Source organism: Schistocerca americana, chromosome 7, assembly GCF_021461395.2.
Source record: "Schistocerca americana isolate TAMUIC-IGC-003095 chromosome 7, iqSchAmer2.1, whole genome shotgun sequence".
Classification (NCBI taxonomy): domain Eukaryota; kingdom Metazoa; phylum Arthropoda; class Insecta; order Orthoptera; family Acrididae; genus Schistocerca; species Schistocerca americana.
In genome coordinates, this window is record NC_060125.1 from 359,818,774 (window position 1) to 359,836,861 (window position 18,088).

General features: G+C 40.3%; 1 protein-coding gene across 1 annotated transcript in view; it reads right to left on the reverse strand.

Moving 5' to 3' along the window:
* Nucleotides 1-18,088, reverse strand: part of LOC124621810 (vacuolar protein sorting-associated protein 45) — a 148,625-nt gene that overhangs the window by 94,449 nt on the left and 36,088 nt on the right. Inside the window, exon 4 of the mRNA XM_047147247.1 lies at nucleotides 17,226-17,362. Coding sequence (XP_047003203.1) covers nucleotides 17,226-17,362 — 137 coding nt within the window. The remainder of the gene's footprint in view (nucleotides 1-17,225; nucleotides 17,363-18,088) is intronic.

Sequence of the window (18,088 nt, forward strand, 5' to 3'; positions counted from 1 at the left end):
CAATATTATGGAAATGGAAGAGGATGTAGATGAAGATGAAATGGGAGATACGATACTGCGTGAAGAGTTTGACAGACCACTGAAAGACCTGAGTCGAAACAAGGCCCCCGGAGTAGACAACATTCCATTGGAACTACTGACGACCTTGGGAGAGCCAGTCCTGACAAAACTCTACCATCTGGTGAGCAAGCTGTATGAAACAGGCGAAATACCCTCAGACTTCAAGAAAAATATAATAATTCCAATCCCAAAGAAAGCAGGTGTTGACAGATGTGAAAATTACTGAACTATCAGTTTAATAAGTCCCAGCTGCAAAATACTAACATGAATTCTTTACAGACAAATGGAAAAACTAGTAGAAGCCAACCTCGGGGAAGATCAGTTTGGATTCCGTAGAAACACTGGAACACGTGAGGCAGTACTGACCTTATGACTTATCTTAGAAGAAAGATTAAGGAAAGGCAAACCTACGTTTCTAGCATTTGTAGACTTAGAGAAAGCTTTTGACAATGTTGACTGGAATACTCTCTTTCAAATTCTAAAGGTGGCAGGGGTAAAATACAGGGAGCAAAAGGCTATTTACAATTTGTACAGAAACCAGATGGCAGTTATAAGAGTCGAGGGACATGAAAGGGAAGCAGTGGTTGGGAAGGGAGTAAGACAGGGTTGTAGCCTCTTCCCGATGTTGTTCAATCTGTACATTGAGCAAGCAGTAAAGGAAACAAAAGAAAAATTCGGAGTAGGCATTAAAATCCATGGAGAAGAAATAAAAACTTTGAGGTTCGTCGATGATATTGTAATTCTGTCAGAGACAGCAAAGGACTTGGAAGAGCAGTTGAATGGAATGGACAGTGTCTTGAAAGGAGGATATAAGATGAACATCAACAAAAGCAAAACAAGGATAATGGAATGTAGTCGAATTAAGTCGGGTGATGTTGAGGGAATTAGATTAGGAAATGAGACACTTAAAGTAGTAAAGGAGTTTTGCTATTTGGGGAGCAAAATAACTGATGATGGTCGAAGTAGAGAGGATATAAAATGTAGACTGGCAATGGCAAGGAAAGTATTTCTGAAGAAGAGAAATTTGTTAACATTGAGTATAGATTTAAGTGTCAGGAAGTCATTTCTGAAAGTATTTGTATGGAGTGTAGCCATGTATGGAAGTGGAACATGGACGATAAATAGTTTGGACAAGAAGAGAATAGAAGCTTTCGAAATGTGGTGCTACAGAAGAATGCTGAAGATCAGATGGGTAGATCACATAACTAATGAGCAACTATTGAATAGGATTGGGGAGAAGAGAAGTTTGTGGCACAACTTGACCAGAAGAAGGGATCGGTTGGTAGGACATGTTCTGAGGCATCAAGGGATCACCAATTTAGTATTGGAGGGCAGCGTGGAGGGTAAAAATCGTAGAGGGAGACCAAGAGATGAATACACTAAGCAGATTCAGAAGGATGTAGGTTGCGGTAGGTACTGGGAGATGAAAAAGCTTGCACAGGATAGAGTAGCATGGAGAGCTGCATCAAACCAGTCTCAGGACTGAAGACCACAACAACAACAACAATGGACAGCAATGACACCCTGATCAGATTGGTACATTTGGACTTCTGCCTCAGTTAGACCATCAAGCACCCTAGCGTAAATAACACCATGAGAAGAATTCAGAGTTCTATGGGCCTCAACATGAACGGGATAGCCATAGAGAAGCGAAGCGGCAAGCAGTTGTTGTGCTTGAGAATCAGAATTAGTCTCCAAAAGCAAAGTGTCACTTCATAAACAAGAGCAGGATTTTACAGGGCCAGCAACTGCATCAACACCTTTCTGAATAAAAAATGAATTTACCATTGTGAAGAACTGACCGTCTTCCGTACGTGAAACCATGAGGAACCGTGGTGGAACTGGGAGGGTCTTTGAATCATTAGCCTCATTCAGTTTACGTTTGGTAGACGTGGAGTGATTGGTTATTGGCTCATTGTGAGAAAATCTCCCATTATTGCCAGCGTCTCCAATGGTGCGCTCCTTCGAACTGCCTCCCCCCCCCCCCCCCCCCCTCAAAGGGGGGCTCACCCACTTTAGGTTGTTGTCCACACCTCAGGTCACACCTCCCGAAATCCTGACAGAGGGACCAATCGGCAATTTGGGATGGTAGCAGCTCAGGCAATCATCCCTCCCTGGGCCTGGCCTGTACCACCAGGGGGTACGTGCGAACTCTACTTTTGATCCGGGGCTGGGAATTATGCATTACCTAGTCACCTGTTACACTTCAGATGTGTGGGCCAGCCTTCAGGAGTTCACAGGAAGGAAGAAGAAAAAGGGAAGCTTCAAACGCCAAAGCGGAGGAAGGATAGGAGAAGGTGAATGAAGAAAGGTAGGGGTGTGTGTGTGTGTGTGGTGTGTGTGTGTGTGTGTGTGTGTGTGTGTGTACCAGCTCGAATTGGTAAAAGCTTGTTCAGAGTAGTACTGCAATTGAAACACTTTATGATATTGATATAAAAAGGAATGATGAAATCATCATTGACGAGCCTCAGTGATTTTTCTGCCATTTCTTTTTCATTATCAATGCTCAATAGTTTACGCTAAACAACATGACTGAGTGGCAAGGGAATGGTCATGACCCGTGTAAGGAATCTATATGCTCTTAGTTCCTGAGTGACCTAAGAACGTACATTAGCCAAAATTAAAAAACTGCAATATGTATGTACGTTAATATGTGGTAATGTAATAATAAGAACATAATGCATTTGTGTTCGTTCTTTTTTCCATGTTTCTTTTCATCCACTATAAGTCATTGCTGTGTACACTGCAGAAACACATCCAAATTGCTTTCAGAAATCTATCCGCTACTAAGCAAACAAAATAGGCCATATCACTACAGCACCTCTCACTGGCTATGGCTTGTTGGACTGGGTTTTGCACGACGTCAAGGCTTCTTTCTTTCTTTCTGTCAATCTGCTGTGTTTCATCTTGTCATAAAGGAAGATTGTAACTGGAGTTAGTCATATTCACACTCTGATAATTTACAAGTATCAGTCCATGTATTGAGTGTATTACACCGATGAAACTGAAGAATATATATTGAATTGTGAAAACTTTCTTTGTGTGGAATGGTAAATTTATTTATTGAATATTAGCTAAAATTTATGTGGAAATTATCCTTAAAAAGTTTCATAGGGGGAAACATTCCAACAAGAGAATAAAAATGAGTGATTACATTACCCTATGATTTAACTGGTTTGGACTGCTGAGGACCACATGAAACATCTTACCTCTAAATCCCCTTCTTTATTTTCTTATTTCTTTCCAATAATTTTCCATTCTTTCCCAACATTTCTCTCTTCTTTCTTCTGTCAATATTGCACCAGTCTTTTTACTATTACTCTGAACTTTTCTCTTTATCCTATTTCTTTCTCCATTAGTTCCATTTCTCTCAGGTCTGCTTAAACATCTTTGATCCATGTCACATGTTTTTTGGTGTCTGTCAAAAGTTAAAAATTCTTTTTGTTGTTCTTTTTTCATACAGAATTTTTAGGTACCCAGATGATACAACTTTTCTCTTCATCATTGTGTCTTATATTCATTATATTCTTTCATAAACTTCTTTATTACTTCTTAACTTCCATTTTATGTTGTCATATTTTGATCTCAAGATTTTCCTGCACACACATACAACTATCTACAGTGTACATTTCACCCAACAGTATTGTAGTACCACAATTTGGCATTTATGGAAAGAGATTTCTTGTTACACAGCTTTTTTTGTCAATTGAAAAGTAACTTCCATTTTTCTTGCCCTTGCCAAGTTAACTTCTTTGTCCAAAACATTTGGTTGTATTATTTCACCTAGATATCTGAATTTTGTAGCCTATTTTAATCTTCCATAATCAGTTTCCAGGTGTTTCGGTGCCTCCTTCACATCTGTCATGACTGTGTTTCTTCAAAAGACATACATAAGCTGCCTTTTGAACCAGTCTCTTGGAACTTCTAAGATTCAGCTAAAATGGCGAGACCATCTGCAAAAGCCAATCACTTCTCAGATATCCTCTTTTCTCCCATTTAAGAGCTTTTAAATTCCATCTTCTGTGTTCTCCTCCTTTCCCTGTGTTTACTGAAAGAGTATTTTAATGTTTACTATTCATTACAGACAATCTATGGAAAGAGTTCAGCTTCATCTTACAGACAGGCAGCTCTTGAGCTCTCAATGTGCATGAACAGCTAACACCACACTTTATACTACTACAAAATACAAGTTTCCCCAATATCCTCCATCAATTAGTGGAATACGCCTGGCATGAGATACAAAAGATACATATAAAATAAAGACTTCAATATGTCAATCATCATTAAGCACATTGTTTAAAAAATAATGTGGTCATCACAGAGCCAGTCATAACAAAAGATGAAAATTGCATAAAAAAAGGAAGTCGACTGTGACAGTACACACTCAGTCTACTGATATAGTGTAAAGTGTGAAACCCAATGCAAATGGTTTGATCCTTGTAAGACATTGTGGTATGCCCATAGTATTGGCATTTTATGTACTGGAGGCCCTCCCCCCATGAACCACAGACCTTGCCGTTGGTGGGGAGGCTTGCGTGCCTCAGCGATACAGGTAGCCTTACCGTAGGTGCAACCACAACGGAGGGGTATCTGTTGAGAGGCCAGACAAACGTATGGTTCCTGAAGAGGGGCAGCAGCCTTTTCAGTAGTTGCAGGGGCAACAGTCTGGATGATTGACTGATCTGGCCTTGTAACACTAACCAAAACGGCCTTGCTGTGCTGGTATTGTGAACGGCTGAAAGCAAGGGGAAACTACAGCCGTAATTTTTCCTGAGGGCATGCAGCTTTACTGTATGGATAAATGATGAAGGCGTCCTCTTGGGTAAAATATTCCGGAGGTAAATCAGTCCCCCATTCGGATCTCTGGGCGGGGACTACTCAGGAGGACGTCGTTATCAGGAGAAAGAAAACTGGCATTCTACGGATCAGAGCATAGAATGTCAGATCCCTTAATCGGGCAGGTAGGTTCGAAAATTTTAAAAGGGAAATGGATAGGTTAAAGTTGGATATAGTAGGAATTAGTGAAGTTCGGTGGCATGAGGAACAAGACTTTTGGTCAGGTGAATACAGGGTTATAAACACAAAATCAAATAGGGGTAATGCAGGAGTAGGCTTAATAATGAATAAAACAATAGGAATGCGGGTAAGCTACTACAAAAAGCACAGCGAACGCATTGTTGTGGCCGAGATAGACACGAAGCCCACGCCTACGACATTAGTACAAGTCTATATGCCAACTAGCTCTGCAGATGACGAAGAAATTGAAGAAACGTATGGTGAAATAAAAGAAATTATTCAGATTGTGAAGGGAGACGAAAATTTAATAGTCATGGGTGACTGGAATTCGGTAGTAGGAAAAGAGAGAGAAGGAAACATAGTATGTGAATATGGATTGGGGCTAAGAAATGAAAGAGGAAGCCGCCTGGTGGAATTTTACACAGAGCACAGCGTAATCATAGCTAACACTTTGTTCAAGAATCATAAAAGAAGGTTGTATACATGGAAGAACCCTGGAGATACTAAAAGGTATCAGATAGATTATATAATGGTAAGACAGAGATTTAGGAACCAGGTTTTAAATTGTAAGACATTTCCAAGGGCAGATGTGGATTCTGACCACAATCTATTGGTTATGAACTGTAGATTAAAACTGAAGAAACTGCAAAAAGGTGGGAATTTAAGGAGATGGGACCTGGATAAACTGACTAAACCAGAGGTTGTACAGAGTTTCAGGGAGAGCATAAGGGAACAATTGACAGGAATGGGGAAAGAAATACAGTAGAAGAAGAATGGGTAGCTCTGAGGGTATGAAGTAGTGAAGGCAGCAGAGGATCAAGTAGGTAAAAAGACTAGGGCTAGTAGAAATCCTTGGATGACAGAAGAAATATTGAATTTAATTGACGAAAGGAGAAAATATAAAAATGCTGTAAATGAAGCAGGCAAAAAGGAATACAAACGTCTCAAAAATGAGATCGACAGGAAGTGCAAAATGGCTAAGCAGTGATGGCTAGAGGACAAATGTAAGGATGTAGAGGCTTATCTCACTAGGGGTAAGATAGATACTGCCTACAGGAAAATTAAAGAGACCTTTGGAGAAAAGAGAACGACTTGTATGAATATCAAGAGCTCAGATGGGAACCCAGTTCTAAGCAAAGAAGGGAAAGCAGAAAGGTGGAAGGAGTATATAGAGGGTCTATACAAGGGTGATGTACTTGAGGACAATATTATGGAAATGGAACAGGATGTAGATGAAGATGAAATGGGAGATATGATACTGCGTGAAGAGTTTGACAGAGCACTGAAAGACCTGAGTCGAAACAAGGCCCCCGGAGTAGGCAACATTCCATTGGAACTACTGACGGCCTTGGGAGAGCCAGTCCTGACAAAACTCCACCATCTGGTGAGCAAGCTGTATGAAACAGGTGAAATACCCTCAGACTTCAAGAAGAATATAATAATTCCAATCCCAAAGAAAGCAGGTGTTGACAGATGCGAAAATTACTGAACTATCAGTTTAATAAGTCCCAGCTGCAAAATACTAACACGAATTCTTTACAGACGAATGGAAAAACTAGTAGAAGTCAACCTCGGGGAAGATCAGTTTGGATTCCGTATAAACACTGGAACACGTGAGGCAGTACTGACCTTATGACTTATCTTAGAAGAAAGATTAAGGAAAGGCAAACCTACGTTTCTAGCATTTGTAGACTTAGAGAAAGCTTTTGACAATGTTGACTGGAATACTATCTTTCAAATTCTGAAGGTGGCAGGGGTAAAATACAGGGAGCAAAAGGTATTTACAATTTGTACAGAAACCAGATGGCAGTTATAAGAGTCGAGGGACATGAAAGGGAAGCAGTGGTTGGGAAGGGAGTAAGACAGGGTTGTAGCCTCTCCCCGATGTTGTTCAATCTGTATATTGAGCAAGCAGTAAAGGAAACAAAAGAAAAGTTCGGAGTAGGCATTAAAATCCATGGAGAGGCAATAAAAACTTTTAGGTTCGCCGATGACATTGTAATTCTGTCAGAGACAGCAAAGAACTTGGAAGAGCAGTTGAACGGAATGGACAGTGTCTTGAAAGGAGGATATAAGATGAACATCAAGAAAAGCAAAACAAGGATAATGGAATGTAGTCGAATTAAGTCGGATGATGCTGAGGGAATTACGTTAGAAAATGAGACACTTAAAGTAATAAAGGAGTATTGCTATTTCGAGAGCAAAATAACTGATGATGGTCGAAGTAGAGAGGATATAAAATGTAGACTGGCAATGGCAAGGAAAGCGATTCTGAAGAAGAAAAATTTGTTAACATCGAGTGTAGATTTAAGTGTCGGGAAGTCGTTTCTGAAAGTATATGTATGGAGTGTGTAGCGTTGGCAGAAGAGCCAACACCGTGTTGCTAGAGGAGGCCGAAATGCACGCTTTTAAGCTCACGCAAATTGGCGTAAGGTCTGGAACATTACAAGGAAATGAGAACTTAGAAAAACGGACGCAGTTGCTGTAATACTTAACTTTAATCCATAATAGTAGAACATCTCTCTTGACTGTACATGCTTCACAAATATCAATATAACTGGTAATGGCGCCTTGCTAGGTCATAGCAAATGACCTAGCTGAAGGCTAAGCTAACTATCGTCTCGGCAAATGAGAGCGTATTGGTCAGTGTAGCTTCGCTAGCAAAGTCGGCTGTACAACTGGGGCGAGTGCTAGGAAGTCTCTTTAGACCTGCCGTGTTGTGGCGCTCGGTCTGCAATCACTGTCAGTGGCGACATGCGGGTCCGGCGTATACTAATGGACCGCGGCCGATTTAAAGGCTACCACTTAGCAAGTGTGGTGTCTGGCGGTGACACCACAGAGTGTAGCCATGTATGGAAGTGAAATGTGGACGATAAATAGTTTAGACAAGAAGAGAATAGAAGCTTTCGAAATGTGGTGCTACAGAAGAATGCTGAAGATTAGGTACTGAATAGAATTGGGGAGAAGAGGAGCTTGTGGCACAACTTGACTAGAAGAAGGGATTGGTAGGTAGGACATGTTCTGAGACATCGAGGGATCACCAATTTAGTATTGGAGGGCAGCCAATACTGACCCTTTGACTTATCTTAGCAAATATGTTGAAGAGAGGCAGATCTGCATTTATAGCATTTGTAGACAGAGACAGGTTTTGACAACATTGTCTGGAATGCACTATTTGAAATTCTAAAGGCAGCACATATAAAATATAGGAACTGAATGGTTATTTACAACTTGTACAGAAAGCAGAGTGCAGTTACAAAAGTGAAAGGACGTGCAAGGAAAACAGTAGTGGAGAAGGGAATGAGACAGGTTTGTAAGCTATCCACCACTTTATACAATCTGGCAATGTCATTCTGTCACAGAAAACAAAGGACTTGCTAGAGCAGTTGAACAGAATAGATAGATTTACGTTCTGTTGAGCTCACAGCATCTTGTACATCATTATAAGCCATAATGAAAATGAAAGCTCCAAAACTAGGTTCAACTAGGTAATATATTTTTAATATTTTACACAAAACTATGTTTCAGATTATTGTCATTATCAAGTGACTCTAGTTGGAAGCGACGGCCATATTGCATTTGTAGTAACCTTTTTCTGTCATGCCGTGGTAAATGTAATATTTTTTTTAGTTACAAAACATAAAAAATACATTTTGACAGTTATTTTGACAGTTCCATATTATGTCATTCCTTCACTATGATGCTGTAGTAGTAAAGAACTGTCAAAATACAAACATAAAAAATACATTTCTGAAAGATATTTTGACGGTTCCATATTCTGTCATTTCTTCACTAAGATGCTGTATTTTTTATGTTTTGCAAGTATGAAAAATATTATACTTATCACAACTCGGCAGAAAAAAATTGCTATAAATGCTAAAAGGTCGCTAACTTTCAACTAGAAATCACTTGATAATGGCAGTAAGCCAAAACATGCTTGTTCTGTCAAATATTGAAAATACATTACCTTATTTCAGCCAGTTCTGGAGATTCATCTTCAGAATGGATAGTGTCTTCAAAAAAAAAATCTGCGAAGGTAAAAGGATAGTAATGGAGTGGAGTTCAACAAAATTAAGCTGTACTGAGGGAATTAGACCTGGGAATGAGACACTAAAACTTGTGGTTGAGTTTTGCGATTTAGGCAGCAAAACAATTGGTGATGGTTAAGTAGAAAGGATATAAAATGCAGACTGGCCATAACAAGACAAGCATTTTTGAAAGGGGAATTTGTTAACATGATGGTGAAGCTCTGTATGTAAGTGAAACATGGACAATCGGCAGTTCAGACAAGAGGAGAATAGAAGACTTTGAAATGTGGTGCTACAGGAGAGTTAAAAATTAGATGGGTACACTGAACAATAAATGAAGAAGTACTGAAACAAACTGATGCAAAAAAAATTTGTGGCACAACTTGAATGAAAGAAGGGATTGGTTGATAGGACACATCCTTAGGCATCAAGGAATCTTCAAATTGGAAATGGAAGGAAGTGTGGGAGGGTAAAAATCATAGAGGGATACTAAGGGGGGAATCCACGTTCAAATGGACATAGTTTGCGACAGTTATGCAGATGAAGGGGCTTGCACATGATATACTAGAATTGAGAGCTGCATCAAACCACAAAATAGCAACAACTGAATACTGTAACTAAACAGTAATGCACTTTCCATGCTGGTGTAGAGTACAAAATAGCACTGCATACTATAAAGTTCACTTGGATAAGTGCACAGCAATGAAGCTGCTGGTGTGAATAGAATTCTCACTTGATAAAAGTTGGGATGAAACCCACACAACACATGAAATGAGTGAAATTCATTATTCTCTTATGTGGTTACGAAGGGTAAATATGTGCTGACAGGCAGAAGACTGAACTTCACGTTTTTATGTTCTAATATGTCTATTTTTGCAACATTTAAGGTTCTTCTAGTACAATGCAGCACTTTGCAGCCTGCAGCAATGGCATGAGTTGCTTACACTAAAAGATAGCTAAACACAAAACTGTCAACTGCTTCACATCAAGTGGAGGAGAGCCTCTGAAGAATCATTAATGAGTAACTGTTCAGTGAAAAACGAAAAGCATTTTGCATTTCCCTGTTGCAAGTGAATTGTTCTGGTATTGTACAACTAAATAATTCAATTACTTTGACATCCTCATTACCAACAGTTCTGCAAATAGTGCCAGTGTCAAAGTTTTTGGGTGTACAATAAAAAATGGACTCTGTCTGTCAAGGACACCAAGCTGGGCTCCAGTTGAGAAACTTTAGCACTCTACCCACAGTGGCTATTATTTCTAATCTCACATCAGATCTGTGAACTGTTCATTTACGTGTTTGCCAAAAATGTTTTCTATCATTGTATCCCGGGAGTTGACATTTCTGTGCTGTCCTTGCTACCATGTAAGGACCAAGATATGAAAGTCATGAATTCTGGTTTATGTGGTACCAGAATTTGTTAAATTCTGTTAAAAAATCTCTGATAGCAAAAACTGGATTTTGGTGTATTGAGAGTTCAAAATCACAGAGCGGAAAAGACAGGTGGGTGGGTTGGCAGAGAGCGGCACACACTGCGGGTGATAGGATGTAAACTCTCTACTAACGCACAAACCAGTCTTTTTCTCTTCTCTGTTCCTCTCCTTCTCCACTCCCAGTCTCCCGGTCCCCCCCTCCTCCGCCCTCCCCCTCCCCTGTACCCCAAGGCCTCCAAGGTTGCACCTGGCAGCCTTATCCGGACACCATCAATCCCTCCATGCTCGGCAGGCAGTGCCAACTTCCTGACTTTTCTATCCTGCTATCCCTTCCCCTTTTGTTCAATACTGTTGTTTTGTGGCTGGAGCCACATATATGGTCATGTGTGTGTGAGGTGTGCTTGTTTGTGCACTTGTGTAGGTGTTTGTGTGATTGTGTAGGTGTTTTCCTTTTCCTTTCTGAAGAAAGGCCAAAAGCTCATTGGGTAACAGTCTTTTCAGTGTGGCTCTCTGCAACTCAACGTGTCATCTTTATGATGAGTAGCAACACATCATTTTCATAATACTGTTGATATTCCAACCTGGACTTTCAAACAGAAGTATCAGTCAGTCTTGCCACAATCAGAAAGTATCTAATCAACATATTTAAGATGACAATAATTTTCACTGTCCTAGTTTACTATCAGCTTAAGGGGAGTTAGAACAGAAAAAAAATTTTTTTTTCACATTTTCGGATTTTTATCTCATTATAAAATTTGCAATCTTCCGAATAAATGATATATAAAATCAAAGATGAGGTGACTTACCGAACGAAAGCGCTGGCAGGTCGATAGACACACAAACAAACACAAACATACACACAAAATTCAAGCTTTCGCAACAAACTTTTGCCTCATAAGGAAAGAGGGAAGGAGAGGGGAAGACGAAAGGAAGTGGGTTTTAAGGGAGAGGGTAAGGAGTCATTCCAATCCCCTAAGGTAAGTCTTTCCGCTCCCGGGATTGGAATGACTCCTTACCCTCTCCCTTAAAACCCACTTCCTTTCGTCTTCCCCTCTCCTTCCCTCTTTCCTGATGAGGCAACAGTTTGTTGCGAAAGCTTGAATTTTGTGTGTATGTTTGTGTTTGTTTGTGTGTCTATCGACCTGCCAGCGCTTTCATTCGGTAAGTCACCTCATCTTTGATTTTATATATAATTTTTCCCACGTGGAATGTTTCCTTCTATTATATTGATATGAATAAATGATATATATACATCACTTATAAACTCACATGGGAAGTATTTTTTAAATATAATCTACACTGGTTGAAAATAAAATTTTTATGGGCATTACTTCAAGACCTAATAAAATCTGTAATTTTCTATATAGAAGGCTGTGGGTTGCTGAGTTATAAAGGTCATGTCCAGAAGAGGATTGATACCATCTTGAGGAAGTTGAAACAAAGTTTGAGAGACAAGAAACTTCCTGATGGTAAAACCATAAGAGACAGGCTGACAGATAAAATGACTGATGAACTAAAGGAGTATTATGGGATGGCCATTAGAAATAATACTTAGGATTTGTTGAAAATGAAGCAGGCAACCGATGAAAAACCAGTACACCACATTTGCCCTCCTGGACCTAATTCATGGTGCAATTACCGCAATGCTCAGTACTCAAACAGTTCATGCAGCCATAAACATTCCATCACAGCAGCAGTCATGGATATCACAAAATCTATTTACAGAGACCTGGTAAATCCTGAATTACTGAAGAAGTGTCTGCATGGTCAGACTCAAAATCCCAATGAGTTATTAAATAATCTTATATGAACTCGCTTACCAAGCAATATTTTTGTTGGAATTAAGACACTAAGGTGGGAGGTCAGTGATGCTGTTGTTGTTTTTAATGATGGCAACAATGGTAGGGTGAAAGTGCTACAGCGTATGGGAATTAATCCTGGAGCAAGCTGCATCAGTGAACCGATGGACAAGGTTCGCATCGATAAAGTAGAGTATGAAGCACAGTTGGCCACTAAGGAGTCCAGAAAGAAGGAAAAACTTGGAAAAAGATCAAGAGGATGATATACAGTATGGTGCTGGGTGCTTCTGAGTGACTAAAAATAAAAAAAAATTAAGCTTATATAAAGGGAGTTACAGTATTTTGAAACTTTAGAAGCTATTGCTGAAAATTAACATTTTCTGTTGCATTTTTCCCTAAATCTCAGAAACCACTTTGAGTATTGTTGTTGTTGTGGTCTTCAGTCCTGAGACTGGTTTGATGCAGCTCTCCATGCTACTCTATCCTGTGCAAGCTACTTCATCTCCCAGTACCTACTGCAGCCTACATCCTTCTGAATCTGCTTAGTGTATTCATCTCTTGGTCTCCCTCTACGATTTTTACCCTCCACGCTGCCCTCCAATACTAAATTGGTGATCCCTCGATGTCTCAGAACATGTCCTACCAACCAATCCCTTCTTCTAGTCAAGTTGTGCCACAAGCTCCTCTTCTCCCCAATTCTATTCAGTACCTAATCTTCAGCATTCTTCTGTAGCACCACATTTCGAAAGCTTCTATTCTCTTCTTGTCTAAACTATTTATCGTCCACATTTCACTTCCATACATGGCTACACTCTGTGGTGTCACCGCCAGACACCACACTTGCTAAGTGGTAGCCTTTAAATCGGCCGCGGTCCATTAGTATACGCCGGACCCGCATGTCGCCACTGACAGTGATTGCAGACCGAGCGCCACAACACGGCAGGTCTAAAGAGACTTCCTAGCACTCGCCCCAGTTGTACAGCCGACTTTGCTAGCGAAGCTACACTGACCAATACGCTCTCATTTGCCGAGACGATAGTTAGCTTAGCCTTCAGCTAGGTCATTTGCTATGACCTAGCAAGGCGCCATTACCAGTTATATTGATATTTGTGAAGCATGTACAGTCAAGAGAGATGTTCTACTATTATGGATTAAAGTTAAGTATTACAGCAACTGCGTCCGTTTTTCTAAGTTCTCATTTCCTTGTAATGTTCCAGACCTTACGCCAATTCGCGTGAGCTTAAAAGCGTGCATTTCGGCCTCCTCTAGCAACACGGTGTTGGCTCTTCTGCCAACGCTACACACTCCATACATATACTTTCAGAAACGACTTCCCGACACTTAAATCTACACTCGATGTTAACAAATTTTTCTTCTTCAGAATCGCTTTCCTTGCCATTGCCAGTCTACATTTTATATCCTCTCTACTTTGACCATCATCAGTTATTTTGCTCCCCAAATAGCAAAACTCCTTCACTACTTTAAGTGTCTCATTTCCTAATCTAATTCCCTCAGCATCACCCGACTTAATTCGACTACATTCCATTATCCTTGTTTTGCTTTTGTTGGTGTTCATCTTATACCCTCCTTTCAAGACAGTGTCCATTTCGTTCAACTGCTCTTCCAAGTCCTTTGCTGTCTCTGATGGAATTACAATGTCATTGGCGAACCTCAAAGTTTTTATTTCTTCTCCATGGATTTTAATACCTACTCCGAACTTCTCTTTTGTTTCCTTTATTGCTTGCTCAATATACAGATTGAATAACATTGGGGAGAGGCTACAACCCTGTCTCACTCCCTTCCCAACCACTCCTTCCCTTTCATACCCATCGACTCTTATAACTGCCATCTGGTTTCTGTACAAACTGTAAATAGCCTTTCGCTCCCTGTATTTTTTGAAAGAGAGTATTCCAATCAACATTGTCAAAAGCTTTCTCTAAGTCTACAAATGCTAGAAATGTAGGTTTGCCTTTCCTTAATCTTTCTTCTAAGATAAGTCGTAAGGTCAGTATTGCCTCACGTGTTCCAACATTTCTACGGAATCCAAACTGATCTTCCCCGAGGTCAGCTTCTATCAGTTTTTCCATTCGTCTGTAAAGAATTCGCGTTAGTATTTTGCAGCTGTGATTTATTAAACTGATAGTTCGGTAATTTTCACATCTGTCAACACCTGCTTTCTTTGGGATTGCAATTATTATATTCTTCTTGAAGTCTGGGGGAATTTCGCCTGTCTCATACATTTTGCTCACCAGATGGTAGAGTTTTGTCAGGACTGGCTCTCCCAAGGCTGTCAGTAGTTCTAATGGAATGTTGTCTACTCCGGGGGCCTTGTTTCGACTCAGGTCTTTCAGTGCTCAGCCAAACTCTTCACGCAGTATCGAATCTCCCATTTCATCTTCATCTACATCCTCTTCCATTTCCATAACATTGCCCTCAAGTACATCGCCCTTGTATAGACCCTCTATATACTCCTTCCACCTTTCTGCTTTCCCTTCTTTGCTTAGAACTGGGTTTCCATCAAAGCTCTCGATGTTCGTGCGAGTGGTTCTCCTTTCTCCAAAGGTCTCTTTAATTTTCCTGTACACAGTATCTATTTTACCCCTAGTGAGATAAGCCTCTACATCCTTACATTTGTCCTCAAGCCATCCCTGATTAGCCACTTTGCACTTCCTGTCGATATCATTTTTGAGACGTTTGTATTCCTTTTTGCCTGATTCATTTACTGCATTTTTACATTTTCTACTTTCATCAATTAAATTCAATATTTCTTCTGTTACCCAAGGGTTTCTACTAGCTCTCATCTTTTTACCTATTTGATCCTCTGCTGCCTTCACTATTTCATCCCTCAAAGTTACCCATTCTTCTTCTACTGTATTTCTTTCCCCCATTCCTGTCAATTGTTCCCTTATGCTCTCCCTGAAACTCTGTACAACCTCTGGTTTAGTCAGTTTATCCAGGTCCCATCTCCTTAAATTCCCACCTTTTTGCAGTTTCTTCAGTTTTAATCTACAGTTCATAACCAATAGATTGTGGTCAGAGTCCACATCTGCCTCTGGAAATGTCTTACAATTTAAGACCTGGTTCCTAAATCTCTGTCTTACCATTATATAATCTATCTGATACCTTTTAGTATCTCCAGGGTTCTTCCATGTATACAACCTTCTTTCATGATTCTTAAACCAAGTGTTAGCTATGATTAAGTTATGCTCTGTGCAGAATTCTACCAGGCGGCTTCCTCTTTCATTTCTTAGCCCCAATCCATATTCACCTACCATGTTTCCTTCTCTCCCTTTTCCTTCGCTTGAATTCCAGTCACCCATGACTATTAAATTTTCGTCTCCCTTCACTATCTGAATAATTTCTTTTATCTCGTCACACATTTCATCAATTTCTTCGTCATCTGCAGAGTTAGTTGGCATATAAACTTGTACTACTGTAGTAGGTGTGGGCTTCGTGTCTATCTTGGCCACAATAATGAGTTCACTACGCTGTTTGTAGTAGCTTAGCCGTACTCCTATTTTTTTTATTCATTAATAAACCTACTCCTGCATTACCCCTATTTGATTTTGTATTTATAACCCTGTATTCAGCTGACCAAAAGTCTTGTTCCTCATGCCACAGAACTTCACTAATTCCCACTATATCTAACTTTAACCTATCCATTTCCTTTTTTAAATTTTCTAACCTACCTGCCCGATTAAGGGATCTCACATTCCACGCTCTGATCCGTAGATGTCAGTTTTCTTTCTTCTGATAACAACGACCTCCTGAGTAGTCCCCGCCCGGAGATCCGAATGGGGGACTATTTTACCTCCGGAATATTTTAATCATACAGTAAAGCTGCATGCCCTCGGGAAAAATTACGGCTGTAGTTTCCCCTTGCTTTCAGCCGTTCGCAGTACCAGAACAGCAAGGCTATTTTGGTTAGTGTTACAAGGCCAGATCAGTCAATCATCCAGACTGTTGCCCCTGCAACTACTGAAAAGGCTGCTGCCCCTCTTCAGGTCCCACACGTTTGTCTGGCCTCTCAACAGATACCCCTCGATTGTGGTTGCACCTACGGTACAGCTATCTGTATCGTTGAGGCATGCAAGCCTCCCCACCAACGCCACGGTACATGGTTCATGGGGGGCACTTTGAGTAGAGTATTCAAATTTTCAGGGAGTAATAACATACATATCCTGAGTCTACTGAACTAAAAGAAGAACATAATGTTATGTATAATTAAAATTATTTAGGGTAACACACAAAAAAAGTATGCAAAATTTTAACTATGTAATTAAAAAATTTTATTTCTGAAAGCAGTGGCTGAAATGCAATTATTGTAGTTCAGTAGACTCAGAACAAACAGTTTAATGTCCTGTAAAAGTTTCATGTCAATGGCTACAGTGGTTCCTGAAATACAGAGAAGCCAAGCCACTAATTTAACATCTCGGGGTAGGGTGTTCCAACTCCCCTTAACGAACATATAGTAGACAGAAAGATGATCAATCCAGCATATTACAATGAAGTGCTTAAATAGCCAAATACAAGTGTCACCCATTTTTATTTGCGAATTGCTTTCACCTCAGTTCTTCAGGACTGGTCATCATGTTTGACAATTATTGAAAGGGATTTCTGGTAAGGAATAACTGTGGCAATACAGGTCTATTCTTCTTACAGTCAAGAACTTGACCCTCAGATTAGAATGATTCCACAGCTCATATCTAATTCACAAGTTCACATTTAGGACCGTCAAAAACATTTATGCTGCAGTAGCATATGCTTACTGTTTTATATCCTTTCATGCTAGGTTTTCTTTTTTGCTTCCACCATCACCTAGGAAACATAGGAAGGAGCTACAGACACCCACACTATGGATAACCTGCAAAAAAAATTAATGACTCACCCTTATTTTTTCAGCTAGTCTTTTGGCCATTCTGGAAGAACTCTGGTATCGTATAAATGGACACTTCTTAAGAGACAACAAAACAGCTGTCACACCTTCCACTGTCCTCTGTAGACTGGCACTATTCCACGACACACCTGCACATTTGAAGAGAAAATTTTTAAGAAAAGGAGGGGAAAACAATGCAACAGAATTACTTTGATATATAAGGGGCGTTCAAAAAGAAATGAGCCAGAGGCATAATTACAGAAACCAGTACCTGTATGTTATAAGTATTGACCTTGGCTGTTAAGACACTTGTCCCACTGTGACACAATGTGGTTAATGGCTGTCTCATAAAATTCTCGGGGCTGCAATGTTAACCAGGTCTGCATGTACAGTCAGACATTGTAGCCAGAGGTGAATCGTTTGCCCCTCAGAGCATTTTTAAGGGGACCAAAAATAGCGTAATCGCAGGGAGAGAGGTCCGGACTCTATGGAGGGTGGCCGAGAATGTCCGATTTGAATTTCTGCAGGAGCGCCATGACTGTGTTGGCTGTATGAAGCTTTGCATTGTCGTGGAGCAGAATGACCCCATGGGTGAGATTGCCTAGTCATTTTGATTTGATCACTTGGCAAACGGTGGTCACGGTTTGCAAGTAACGCTGGGCATTCACTGTTGTCCCATGCTGCAGAAAGCGAAACAGAAGGGGCCATCTTGGTCAAAGAAGAACATCAGACTGGCAGCGTTGGACGATTGATCCATGCTGTTGCTAGCTCTGTATAGTCATGTGACATGCACGCGGACCCTCTAGCGATGGGTTGTGAACTTCCACGATCTGGTCGGAACTACAACTTGTTACACATGCCACGATATTACCGTC